General features: G+C 32.7%; 1 protein-coding gene across 3 annotated transcripts; it reads right to left on the minus strand.

Annotated features, from left to right (window-relative positions):
- Positions 1–4,013: 4,013 nt before the first annotated feature.
- Positions 4,014–12,801, minus strand: LOC126732788 (E3 ubiquitin-protein ligase MBR2-like). 3 transcript variants are annotated; one of them, XM_050435809.1, is made up of 6 exons: positions 12,202–12,799; positions 8,029–9,747; positions 5,834–5,884; positions 5,465–5,563; positions 5,197–5,340; positions 4,014–4,523 (listed from the first exon to the last, which is right to left on the minus strand). In XM_050435809.1, exons 2-6 carry the CDS (start codon positions 9,670–9,672, stop codon positions 4,383–4,385), a joined length of 2,079 nt encoding a protein of 692 aa, XP_050291766.1. In that variant the 5' UTR covers positions 9,673–9,747; positions 12,202–12,799; the 3' UTR covers positions 4,014–4,382. The 3 variants fall into 3 exon arrangements, with proteins under 3 accessions (XP_050291766.1, XP_050291765.1, XP_050291767.1); XM_050435808.1 differs by having other exon boundaries at positions 8,029–9,762; XM_050435810.1 differs by lacking the exon at positions 5,465–5,563 and having other exon boundaries at positions 8,029–9,762; positions 12,202–12,801.
- Between the last annotated feature and the right edge of the window lie 1,641 nt (positions 12,802–14,442).

Genomic DNA, 14,442 nt, shown 5'->3' on the forward strand with positions numbered 1-14,442 from the left:
GTGGCATGGGTAGTCTTCAAGGATTCTGGTATGGAAATGTCTTGCGCTCCACGTCCCACCATAATTATAGGCGTTCCTGTAAGGAAATAATCCTGTAAATTGTGAATATTAATGAAAATCTTCCCTACAAGGAAATACCCTCTCTATCGAGAAATTAAGGTTGACTCTACACTACATTAAAAACCCCAAAACTCTCACAAATCAAGGTACGCGTAATTCTCCCAGCTCTGACACTCTAGAGTTGTAGAAATTCTCTCTAACTTAACTTTCGGAGGATATTTGGCCAGTACCACACATGTACTCTTTACAAGGTCTTCTTTGTTTCTATTTCGCAGGCTCTGTCTAAAGCACGTGAGGACTGTGCAGCTCACTGACGATTTTTGACATCATCAGTGACGAATACCAATGAGGGTCATGACTCATGGCCTCTTGGCCGTAATGCCTCTCCTTCTTCTCTTTCAAAATTATTATTTTTAAAATAAACATATTTGAGACAAAATTTAGGTATAATTTCTTAGGATATTACTTTAGATCTTAGAATTGAATTTAACTACATGATTGTATTAAAAGAAAAAATGTTGTGTTATCTTTTCCAATGATAAATAAATTCAACAATATGATTTATTAGTCTATACAATAACATGGTGAAATTTAATTAGGAAACTAAGACACTACACCTAAATTTTATTCATACCTAAGTTTTACTTGTGTACTTATTAATATTTGAAGTTTGGTCTCTTCAAGAATTCAATTGGTCTAAAGAGGATAAGAAAAATAATGTTCGGCTAACCTATAACTTGTGACCCTCCTCCCCTAAAAGAAAAACATTTTAAAATAAATCATTTGTAAAAATTGTGTATGTGTGTTGGTATGGATTAACAAATCAATAACATACATAGAATGGTTGTATTTGTGCTTACTCTTCTTGTTTATATTGCACCTACAAGATAAGTATTATTAGTCATTAATATTGTCAAAACTAAATTTCATAATAAAAAGGAAGACTTTCTAAAAGATTATTTGATTTTGTACTTGAAATAGAAATTGTTGCGAAATTTACATACTTAATCATAAATTATTTTCGGGATTTAAAAGAATGGTGAAATATATTTTGATAAATAATTGATTTGAAATGTAATGAGAAACAATTATTTTGTGTCTTTTCTTTTGTTTATATTTATTTAACACCAAATGGATGCTTACAGTATATTTTTTTCTTGAAATTTAATATAATTTTCGTTCTTAAATTCTATTTTTGGTTCATGCTACAATTTCTCAAGAAGAGAGAAATGGGAGGAAAATATCAATGAAAACATACCCAAGGGCTAGGGGTGAATGAAATGGAAATGAAAAGCAGATGAAACAGTTTTGGTGAACATGAAGCAAAATGTAATAACTAATAAACGCATGTCGAATGCATATTTCCTATTGCTTTTGTCCTGTCTAATACGATCTTTTCAGATTGACCCAGAGTCGTATCCACAACTTTTCCAAGGAAATTATGAAACTAATAATGCATGTGTGGATAGATTAGATAAAGAATTAACGGAGCAAGACAAATAGAAGAGTTAAGGATTTATCATTTTCCTCCATCTGACAATTATTATTATTATTATTATGTTTTTGTTGTTGTTTCTACAGAGAGATCCCACTGTTGTACTACTCTAGAATTGCTTATGTATCTTTTTTTTTTTCTTTTTTTATTATTGATCTATAGGAATTGCTTATGTTTCTTTTCAGCTTTTAATAAATGTTAGTTATTTTAAAATATTTTTTAGTAAGATATTATTAAAAGATCAAATAATTATAATTAAAATGATTGAAGTTGTATTGTATTTTTAAAAAATCATAATTAAAATAATTTTTTGTTTATTAAATATATTATATGATCATAATATCTAATCATTCAAAATATGGATAAAAATTTCAAGATTCTAATAAAATGAATTGTAGCATTTTTTTTTTCTTTCCAAATATAAGTATAATGCCTATATTATTAGAACTTGAATTTTAAGGTAATCTTTTGAATATTTATCATATTTATTGTTTTTTTAGGACTTGTATCTCTAATTCTAATGCTTATTTTGTTTGTATCTTTAGCCCAAAATTAAATAATTTGGCCCAAATAGAATAAATTTTCATAATTTTCAACCCAAAAAATTAAGAAAAATAAAATAAAATTTTGAGCCAAAAACTAAAAAGGCACCCTACCAAAAAATCAATTTAAGGCCAAGTGGACCAAAATGGAACAAGTGGACTAAAGTGTACTAAATGGACTGAAATGCTATGCTTATATGGTTCAAAAAAAGTATAGCAACAATAAATGCTATACTTTAACTTTTGAATAATTATCATATTTATTGTTTTTTTGGGCTCATATCTCAAATTTCAAATGCATATTTTGTTTGTATTTTTTAGCCCAAAATTAAAGAGTTTGGCCTAAATAGAATAAAATTTCATACTTTTCAACTCAAAATTTAAGAAAAAAGAAAAAGAAAAAGAAAATTTGAGTCTAAAACTAAAAAGGCAACATATAAAAAAAAAAATCAATTTAAGGTCTAATTAGTCCTAAATAGACTAAAATAGATTGAATTGGACTAAATGGACCTGAGTGGATTGAACGGATATAAAGTAGATTGAAAATGACTGAATAGACCTAAGTGAACCGAAGTAAACTAAAATATTATGCTAATGTGGCTCAAAAGGAGCGTAGCAATAACAAATACTACGCTTCAACTATTATCTATTATATGTAATAGAATTTGTACTAAATACAATATCACAAAAAAAATAACTAGGAATTTTTTTATCATGTTTTTGATGTGAAACTAATTAGTCATGTTACTTTGCAAGTTTTTAGTTAGTAAACAATATAGTTAAAATGTTATTTTTTATATTTAAATAAAAACATTCATAAGATGTATTATTTAAAAGATCTCGTTATTTGATTAATATTAATTTAAAAAATTATTAAATAACTTCATGTAGTAATATATTTGGACAAAATAATTAAATTAACTCATTTAGTTATTTACTAAAAAAAATTATTTACTAATAGATCTTACAATTAAAATTGACTGAAGTGAATCAAAACGCTATGTTGACATAACTCAACAAAAGCGTAATAATAATAAATGTTATGTTTAAACTTTTATATATTATATAGATATAAATTAGTTTAAGTAGTCGATTGTGAGTGGTGAAAAAAAGAAATTTTTGGATCAATATGAAAGTGGTTGTCTACCGTTCGCAGTCAACCATTGAAGCAAGTTGTGACTCGCAGTCAACCATTGAAGCAAGTTGTGACCAAAATGTGGCAAGAGCTGTGCCTATTGAAGAAGTGTTATACAATTAGTAACATTATTTATTTATTTATTTATTTTTTCTGACTAGACCATTAGTAACATTCAATCTACCAAGCTAGCAAAATTTACTAACCTCATCAGAACTCAAAAGATACATGTTATCTTAATTGGTAATTTTCTTTATCGTTAAAAAAGATATTTAGAGTTCGATCATTGTCTACACAAAAAATTAATTGGTGTTTTAACTTGATAATAAAGAGCAATTATCATAGAGTAACGTCATATGTTTGAAATACTATTTTATCTATCAACCAAAAAAAAAACTCAAAAGTGAAAAGGCACAAAACAGTCAAACCAAAAATTTTCCAAATGAACCAACATAGCAATATCAAGGAGAAAGATTAAAAACAGCTTTAATTCCAGCAAATGAGAGCCTAGTCGACAAGGCAGCTTTCTTATGATATACTGTCTATAAAGTCATAAAAGTTCCCTAATTTTCCATGGGAGAGGTTCCATTCATTAACCTGCTATTTCACTATTAGATATAGTGAAGCCCATTGGGCCAGACACGTTAAAAAGCCCAAACCTGCACTTTTAGGGCAAGCAATCCTAGTCCCACTAGGACTTGATTAGGATTAGGCTAGGCTCTCCCCCTCTCTCTCTATATATGTATACATATGCTCCAAATGTAAATTTTGTACATTGAAATCAATTCAACTTTAATCTATTTTCACATTGACAAGCTGTTGCTTACTGTATCCATGACCCCAAGAGTACAAAGAAGTTTAGAAAATTTTGTTCTATATACCACATCCCCACTAGCAGGCCAATGCCCTAGCATGTCACCCCAGCCATAGAAACTATTGCCTTCTGCAAGGAAAAGGCAAGACCATGAGGCACCAAGGCATCTAATGGGCTTGCACATTGTTGCAAATGGAAAACTGTGTTATATTTAAAATTAATTAAAAAAAAAAAAAAATTATGATGTCTATAAAGATACTAAAGATGCCATCCATGCGCAGGAAAGAACTTTTCTCTGGTTTTATCTCTAGTTTGCAAAAGTAGCTCAGAAATTAATTATCTGTCTCTAACAGCCAGTGCCGTCTTTTTGCAAATGGGGCAGGAATTCTTCTGCACTAGCCACTGTTTAATACAGGCATGGTGAAAGTCATGCCCACAATCCAGCTTCCCAAGGCCATCTCCATGAACATATTCCTCCTGCAAAGCATTTCCATAAGTGGAAGACAGATCAAATTAAATAGCGAAAACAAGAAACAATAAGACAGAATGAAAAGCTGCATGTAAGAATCAATTCAGTAATCTAACAAGGACTAAGCTACAGTAAAAATAGGCAAAAACAAAACTATGATCTCCATCCCATTTTGATGGTTATCTATTTCATTTTGGGATGTCCCAAAATATAGTTCTCTTTGAAAAGTCAATGAATACAAATACCAATAACTTTCCTACTTACCCTTTACTTAAAATGTTGATACCTTCTTTTACTAAAGTTGAATTAAGGAGGATAGTTACCTACCTATCAAAAAAATTGAGGATAATTTTGGAAACTTGTATCTTTATATTTAAAATAACAACGTAATAAATTATGTTCCCTTAAAAGTTTGGATTTTCTAAACATGACCAACAAAATGACGGACAAGATTTTATTTCATACACCTCACTCACATAGATGTGGTCCCATGTGCAGGACCCACAAGTGGGCTCAAACTTTATATGAGAAGAAGGTATGCGCATCAGGGGCACTAAATTATTTCACAGAATAGAGGTAGTATCAATATCAAAATCAAGAATTACTTTATGAACCACATTGTCTTCTAGTATTCTTCTTTCTAACTACCACTGGAAGGGAGGACAAAAGAATGGCACTTACCTGACAGATGCAGCATGATTCATTCTCCACTGGAGACCCTAATGCGATGGGCTCATATTTTTGCCACCTCAAATTTGCCAAAATAGCTTCGTTGCTAAGTCCAGTGCAAACATTCCCAATTTGCTCTTCCAAGCCCAGTAATTCCTAAGCCAAAAGTTGTTATTTCAAGCTGTTTTCTATAATGAACGGCCAGAAGATTGAAAGTAAAATAATATATTTTTCAAAAAATGCTAAGCTTGTAAGGTACCAATTTTTTTTTTAGAGTTACCTCATAAGACATGTTATCTACATCAAGACGCATGTTCTCATGCATATCATCCTCCTCAGGTACGGCATATAAAACTGAACGGTTAATAACCAGAACATTCTGGAAAATCACCATCAGGTATCAGAACTTGATGAAATCAAAACAAACTGGAACTATTTTGGTAGTGGAAATCCATTCTTGCAACAACTAATAATTATTTTGAGGAAGTGTACAAATATGACATGTTGATAACATCCCTATCAATTTTCCGCTCATACCACCACTAATGATTCTAGCATTTATAACATGAAGAAAAATAATACAATGTTTAGCATTATTGGAGCAATATGGAACTTGATAGCAACATGTAAAGAGATAGCTAATACCTACCCGAAATCGGAAGGTAACACCCCTACGAACAAGTGCCAAGGCATTTAGAACCTGTTACGTAAAAAATAGAGGAACTCAAACATCTGATTAAGTGATAATACACTAATACTGAAAAGGAAAACCAGTTGATGGTGAATAAACTGTTTGCTTATGCTTATAGGGTACAAGATATTTGTTTTCTTTTTCTGGCCAGATATTTACAAGTATGCTTAAAACTACGTGGGTGTAAGCACAAATATTATTACTATAACAGCATTAAAATTGCAAACAGTAAGTGTAATGAGTGTTAAAGGAAATCTCTTCAAAGGTTGAACGTGATAAAACCAGCTATCCATTCCTTACATCATAAATACCAATCCACAATTAGAATTCAGAATAAACTGCAAAGCCAGTCTTCCATTGACAAAATTCTGTTGAGTTGGTAATAAAAATCTGTTTCTAATTTATTCTGAAGGAGAAGGAAAATTTTGGATATTGGGCTTATCCCTGCTCATATAGAAGCTAAAGTTGATTGTGTTTGAAAAATCATAAATAGATTGAAATATATGTGGGTCCAATGAATGAACCTTTAATCACTTAACCATCATTCACAGATTCTCATTTTCCAAAAGAACCTACAAATAATGGTGGTGTTCAGCATCAGAGGATTACCAAGGCCAGAGGGGATCATGGATTACTCATCATAATTTTTTTTTTTAACTATTAATAATTAAATAAAACATTGGCACCAGAACTAAACAGCAAATGTTTCAAGGTATAGAGACACTGTCAACCATTGCTGGTCACTCGCAGAAAATACATTCAAAGGTAGAAAGTACCCTATTTCTTAGCAATGTTTGACGTCATAAAGCTCCCCACATGTAACCATTAACCAGCACACGTTCAACTGAGAACAGGAACAAGTACATCTATAGGCAGTCTATAAAGGGATGTAAAGAAAGCAAGAAAAAATTCCAGAAAGAAAAAACAATCCCAATTCTTAGACAAAGGCTTTGCCTTCTATTTTGGCTTTATAATTATGCCAAAAAAAACCCACCAGAGTGCAGCCTAGTGGTGGGAGGCTTGGGATGAGCTATAGACCCAAACATTCTAGGTTTGGGTCCCCACTAGGAATTCCCTTGGATTACTTCATACACGGTTCTAGCGTGTGGGGTCGTATATCCGTGGTTTACTCCCCAAGAATGGGTCCAAAGAGACTTGCCTTGGCGAGGTTCCACGTCATTAAAAAAAGCCTTAAAAAAAAGAAAAAATTAAAAATGAAACAATATTTAAAGTTTTCCCTATAATAGGATGTGCCAACCAAGAAAATATTCGCCGTAGATGCTCCGAATATTCTCTAGACACATAAGGAAGGTTGCTTGGATAGCTAGGGTTTCCTACCTCCTATAAAAGGTCATATTCCCTTTTATCTTGAAGGTGTGGAGGAATGTGCAGTTTTCATCACAAAAGTTCTTTTGTAGACTCTTAAAGTAGTGAGCCTCCTCCCCATTGGCAGCAGACATCTACTGAGCCTTTGACTTCAGATTCATATGGAGTTTCATCATTCTTTATTTGGAGAAGATCATGGTATGACTCCACTCTTATTCCGCCAATTTTTCCATTTCTTCTTCCAATTTGTTTTAGATCCATTTTCTCTCTAATTTCCAATCTTTGAAATCCACCAATAGCCCTATATCAGAGCACCTTCTCAACAGCCTTTGTAACTAGATAGTATTTGTCCCCCTTTCAAAGGAGGGCTTTGGTTCAACACAATATCGTGTTGACTTGGGGTATTAGGAGTTTTCTATATCGAAAGGAGGGTGACTCTTCCTTTCCCATCTATATTATATTTTCAAGTTTTTAAAAGATTAAAAAAAGTCCCTTTCTTGTGCAAAGTTTGTGCTCCAATAGAAATTATACCATAAACCTGGTGTGCTACATCTCCTTGTCATATAAATATTGCAGCTGGGTCTGCCTTCATGTGAGAGGAAGGTGTAGTATGCTAGGTGTACTGGATAATTTCACGTGTTTTGCAACCTCCCAACACAAGAAAGAAATTAGATTTGGGTTGGCTTCACCCAATTCTGCATTATCTACTAATCAATTTCTTTTCAATGAGATCTCATCTATATGACTTCCAGAAAAATTATCAAATAGCTGCAACTTTTTGAAAAATTTTAAGTTCTACTATATATGTATGTCTGTATTGAACATACCTCAGCTACCAGTCTACTACTGCTTTGAGAGGCACTGATGGACTGTAATGCAGGGGGATTTTCAGGATGACCACTAGCTTGTCTCCCAAGTCTTGCTGCTATCAGTTCTGACCTCAGACGTATTTGAGGAGGTCTCACATGACCAGCTCTTGTTGAAAGCTCCATTCCCCTCAATGCTGGAGAAGTCCTTAAATTTAGTGGGTAGTAACCACCCTGCCCACTAGATTCAGCCATGTTGGGTTCAGGAACCCTGGTAGGAGCAACTGTGAAAGGAGCAACTGAAAGAGTTCCATTTCTAGAACCATTAGCAATGGTTCTAGGAAAGTTTGAATTCCTATTGACATTGCTAAAATATCTGGGATTCTGTCCCACATTTCCCCTTTCAGTTTCAGGAGTAAGTAGGGTGTTCCATGGAATGTTCATTGAGTTCAGTTCTTGCTGCAAAGTGTCACCACCATTGACAGCATGAACAGGAGGCATGGATCCCACACCATGTCTTAACCTCATCAAATCACTCCATGGGGAAGGCTGAAGATGTTGCAACGCAATAGGAACATGCGCCGAAGGGTGCACTGGATAAGTCGCATTAACTTGTGATGTTGCTGCTGAGCCTGAGTTCGCAGATCGATCAAACGGAAAAAACACATATGGCTGAGCGGATGAATGCAAATGAGAATTTCTTGGGGTCCCACTCACCACCATACTAGGTGGTACAAAATCTTGTACATTTGCACCTCTCCTCAGACGGATATTTCTCTGGGAACCTTGTGCTTGTCCTGCCCCACTTGAAGTTCGGTGCACACCAGAAAATGCTCCCGTTAGGCCAATGTCAAGTCTATTCTCCAAATGTTCTGTTTGACTTATATTTGGAGGAATAATCAAAGGAGTTGATATATTCAAGCTGCTGTTGGCATTTCCTTGAGTGGGAACAGCTTGCCATTCAGAATTTCCAGAACCTTGTGCAGTGCTTGAACTTTCACCCAAAGACATTAGTCCAGGAGCATCTTGAGGTGCTCTTCTTTTGCAGGGTAGCCGCCTACCTTCTAATGATAGACTCTCTCTGCCATCATTTTCTTCCAACATATGTCTTGCAAGTCCAGAAGATATAATGTGTGGGATAGAAGAATTGCTGGAATGTGGATTCTGATCAGCTTCTAGTCCATCAGGTTTAAAAAGGTGCAGGCTTAAACCTTCCCCCATATCCTGGTTGAAATCTCTGTTATTGCTCTCATTAAAGGCATTCAAGTCTATGTTCCAAGGGAGAGCACCAGAATTGGCCCCTTGCATAATTGATAGCCTATTTGTGACCTGATCATTATTTGGGATTATATTTGCAACCTCTTGAAAAGGAGCAACATTTAGCTCAGAATGCCTTCCTTGAAACCTTTGACCAGTTCGATCAGAGGCACTAGCAGAAGAAAGCCATCCATGTCTGCCGAGCAACTCCTGAGCACTGCTCTGGTATTGGGCGTTCAAACTGGAACTAGATTGGCCCACATGGCCTATAACAGAATGCCTATCATGAACTGAAGGATCAGTTGCAAACACATTATTCTGAAGAAACCCAAGATTGTTGACATCCGGCCCATGGTCAACGTAAAACATTTGAGGAAATGAGTTGGAGGTGCTTCCTTGACCATTCATCTTGGCCTACAATAGTCACTTCAGAGGTCAACAGATTGCCAGAGGGAGTTTAAACAGAAAGTCTTCTCCACAGACCTGAAATCACAGCACCTGGAATAGAGTTAGATCGGGATATTAATTTTTTGATAATTTGATAGTTGCAATGGGGGAGGGGGGTTTGAATTATGTACATTTCTGTTGGAAACACTAGGAGGTGCTAGTTTAGCTACAAGGCTCATGGCTAGATCTGGAATAATTTAAATCTACTAGTTTCATATCTACAAAGCTACACAAATGAAAAGATTTACAATTTGAGACATCAAGAGCATAACTTTCTGCAACTGAATCACATTTACAAAACTGGAGAGAGAGAGAGAGAGTTTTCTTAGAAAAGTCAAGAGAGTATCAACTTTCCATTTCTTATCATAGAACTTTCAGGATTTTCCAGATGCATATATTTTAAATTTTATCTTACTTAGTTTTTTTTCCTTTTTATTTTTGTATCTTGTTTCTCTAGTCATTCATCAAAATATCCCTCCAATCCACGTCTCAACTAAATTTAGTTACCAACATATTGTCTCTTCATTTTCTACAATATACTCTCAAAACATCCAGAAGTTGCTGAAAATAAATCTGTTTTCCTCCATCTCATTAATATTTGAATGTCAAAGAAACCTCCAAAGCACATCTTTGCTTCAGCTATTCATCTCCTCATTTTCTTAGTCTCTACCCAACGAGAATTTTAACAAAACACTGGAAAGAGATCTCTGTAAAGTAACTATCTATCTTCAATTCATCATTCTCATCAGCAGCCCACCTTGATTCATGTTCCTACTAACGTAGCATTGTCTTGAGTCTTTTTGGTCCAAGTTATAGTGAGAACTTTAATGTCACTGCTACAAAACCTCATCTTGAATAGACTAAAACTACAAGATAACCCTCCCTAGAAACCAATGATAACAAGCCTAAGAAACCGACAGATATTTCACCAAACTACCCCCTTATAACTTGTTCTGTTTGGGTAAGTTTTATAGATGATTTATTCTCTATAAACAGTCCAAACTCTAATTTTCTCACACATAGGCACATTAACTATGTATACCCTTTCAAGCAAGTAGCTTTTAAAAAAATCTTAAATTTCTAATAAATTTACTTGACTAACCAAACAAACTAGTTTTTGGCAAACATTCACCCTAATAAAAATGAAATGGTATCTAGGCTGACAATATAACTAGTCAATAATTTCACAGCCCTTTCCATAACTTCTCCAATTTCACCAAAATGTGATGAATTTGACAGGTTTCCTGTAAGTTATCATCTTCGTACCATTTTTCCAAATGAAATGGTATCTGTGTTGAAAGTACTAATGAGTTGAAATGGCAGGTGTCCCACAAGTTATTGTCTTCAACAATTTCATCAAGTGGATTAAAAAAAAACACCCTACTTAAGTATGTTCCTTCCCTTACTCGGTTTCTAACATCCTCCAAATGTGTCAATTGAAGTCTAGATGTTAGTCTGCAAGTAAAAGTGTAAAATAATTTATCAAATGATGAGTTAAAGAAAAGATGGAATGCCATTTATTGACCTTCAAACTGGTTTCATTCAACCCGATCAGTAACAAACACAGAACTACATAAATCTCCTAGACTAACAAATTGCTTTAGCAGAATAGGTCGGAGGGTCTTAATAGGTAATTATAATTTATAAATTAATTGATCATGTTATATCATCCAAAATGAATCATGAAGAATTCTCATTGGTCCAATGATCTAGCCATAAACCCCTAACAGCAGTGCAGATATCAGCAAGAATACATGCTTTACAGTTACTAAATAGCTACCATACTATGAGACCAATCAAGGAGGGAAAAATACTTAAAATAGAGTTTTTATGAGGGAAAGAGCAAGGAAAAAGAAGATTGAAGAACAAACCCTCTCCAATCAATATTGTCAACAATAAAGAATGAGTTGATCTACTGAATAGGCCATATGAAACATATAATAATTATTAAAAAAACACTAAATTGAGATCTAGTTGAGTTTCAATAACCATTGGAGCATATGAATTCGAAGCCTTAGATCACAAATGTCACCTAAATTAAAATTTTCAAAAAAAGTTTCAAGCTTCTAGATTTTCACTATAAAAAATTAAATTGAATAATTATTTCTTATTTCATTAGTCATTACAAACAAAAAGTTTCAATCTTCAAGATTTGTACCTCAAAAATTAGATTGATCATGAAAAATTAATTTAACATTAAAACAACTTGCAAGGACCTTCTCAAAGAACCACGTTTCATCCCAAAACCAACATATAAAAATAGTTCTCTCTCTCTCTCTCTCTCTCTCTCACACACACACACACACCCATATCAATTGATTTTAAACAAACCATAAATGATAAATCAAATTGAATAAAATTAAGTCCCCACTTCAAAAACACGAACCTTAGAAAAAAGAAAAAGAAACCATCAGATAAACAGGCACTAGATTATAATTCACTAATCTCACATACAACCACTATAAAGAAAAGGGTTTATAGCTATTATACCCAGTATAGCTGAGAGTCGGTGGACACAGGAAATGAAGCTTAGGCCACAACCCACCACTAGTTTCTTCTTCTTCTTCTTCTTCTCCTTTTCTCTCTATCTCTCACTTTCTCTGTCACCCTTTTGCTTTTGTGTGAACAAACTGAAGGAAAAGGGAGCAGCTTTATAGATTGGATTGGAGGGGTGGGACAGTGGTAAGAATTGGAGTGTATCTAAGGAGGATAATAATGTGGAAATAGTGAAATTATCAAAGGAGGATGGTATGGAATCATTATTGCATTTTTCAAAAACAGACAATTTTGGTGGTAAGGTGGCATTTGTGGCTGCTAACCAATTGTTTGCAGTTTCAGTTTTGAGACCTCACTCACTAAGCCTCGTGTCACTTTGCTGCATGTCTCTCTTTCTCTCTCTCTCTCTCTGAAAATACATGGAAAGTGGAAACAGCTCAGGTCTCCACCAAGTGTCCGTTCTATACTCTTCTTGAACGCTTTGTTTTCTTTTTCTCTCCTATGGATTTTGATTTTTTCCCTCCTCATGTCTATCTGGGTTGGAACTTTCCTTGATAGAAAAGCTTCACAAGCCTCTCTCTCTCTCTCTCTCTCTCTCTCTTCACATGTTTAATCCAATTATGACCCTTTTTTTAGGTTTATTTTTGCTCACTTTTTATTTTTTTTGCCTTTTTTTTAATTGACCCTTGATTTTTTTTTTAAATTTTTTTTGTTAAACCAAAAATTTAACATAATTGTTTCTAAAAAAAAAAAACATAATATATAATTACAAAAGCTTTTTTTTTAGATAAATTACAAAAGCTAGTATTATTTATTCATTAATCTTAATTAATTGGATTTTATTTTTTTTTTCTGATAATAATAAATTTTACCAATTGAACTAATTAGAATCTACCATTTAAAGTTTAAGTTAATGATTGTTATATGATATTTTAGATACTATAGATAAAATGACTTCTATTTAGTTATTAAATAATGATAGTTTTTTTGTAGTAGTTTATTATAAAACAATTAAAAAGACGTTATTCTGTTAATTTCATCAATAGTTAATAATTAATAATTTCGAACTACTAAATCAAGCTAGACTTCCTTAATAATTAAAATTTTACCAAAAAAAAAATGCTTACAATTTACACACTTCAATGGCAATGGAGTCTTCAAAATCAAGGAATATGAGGTTTATTTATATTTAAGCACAATAATTAAAGCAACAAAAAAAAAAAAAAAAGGTTCATAGCCAATTATTTAAGTTTTTGAATAGGACAATTATGTAAATTTTTTTCCATGACAAATATTATTGTTATCATTCTTTAAAAATAATACAAATCCTCTATTTCACTTTATACTTTATCAATCACAATTTGACACGTATTTTTTTTTTTTTTCATACTTAACTTTAGTTATATATAAAAAAAAAAAATTTTAAAAAAGTCAAATGAATATATGATAAGTTATGATTAGTAAAGTATAAAATGAAATACAAAAATGATGAGGAATGATTTGAGTATTAATGATAAAGAAATAATAATTGACAACTGCACACCCTTGGTGCGGTGGTCACTCTACAAGTATAAATACTTGTGAGGTATAGGAGATAAGAGCCGAAATTCAAGTTTCCAAGAGAGAGCTTCACACACATATACATTTAGATTAGGTTATAATATAAATTCTATCTTGTATAAAAATAATAATAATAATAATAATAATAATAATAATAATAATAATAATGACAGCAATAATAATCAGTTACAATATGTGATTGTCTCTTTTAATTTCTTACCATCTTTGTCCAACCAAAATGCATTAAAGTCAAACTATTCAAGTACTAATAAAAATATTGATGATCTTACCATCTTAAAAAAGGTGCAAATTTATGGAATAGATACACTTTCCAGGGTTCAATAAATAGCAATAAATACAGTTCATAATGATCTTCTAGTTGTATAAATTAAAGGATTTTGTTAATGAATACCTGAGAGTAATTGTTAAAATACATTCAATTTTTTATTAAATAATATTTTTATACATTTTTTTCTTAAAAATACCATCAAATTTTACACATAAATGATATATCCCCCCCCAAAAAAAAAAAAAAAAAAAACTAAAATGAATTGTGTGTGTAAGGTGATATATCATTAACAAGTGTATTTCTTTTTTGGTAAAGGTTATGTTGACGAAGGTCTCTTTGTTGCTCTAGACCCTTCAAAATGAATCATTTTGCATGGACTTTCCAAT

This window comes from Quercus robur, chromosome 6, assembly GCF_932294415.1.
Source record: "Quercus robur chromosome 6, dhQueRobu3.1, whole genome shotgun sequence".
Classification (NCBI taxonomy): Eukaryota; Viridiplantae; Streptophyta; class Magnoliopsida; order Fagales; family Fagaceae; genus Quercus; species Quercus robur.

Coding starts and splice junctions, on each gene's coding strand:
- LOC126732788 (XM_050435809.1), bottom strand. CDS start 9,672: ATGAATGGTCAAGGAAGCACCTCCAACTCATTTCCTCAAATGTTTTAC. Junction 5,564..5,833: donor GTGTTACCTTCCGATTTCGG/GTAGGTATTAGC, acceptor GTGATTTTCCAG/AATGTTCTGGTTATTAACCG. Junction 4,524..5,196: donor AATCATGCTGCATCTGTCAG/GTAAGTGCCATT, acceptor AATGCTTTGCAG/GAGGAATATGTTCATGGAGA.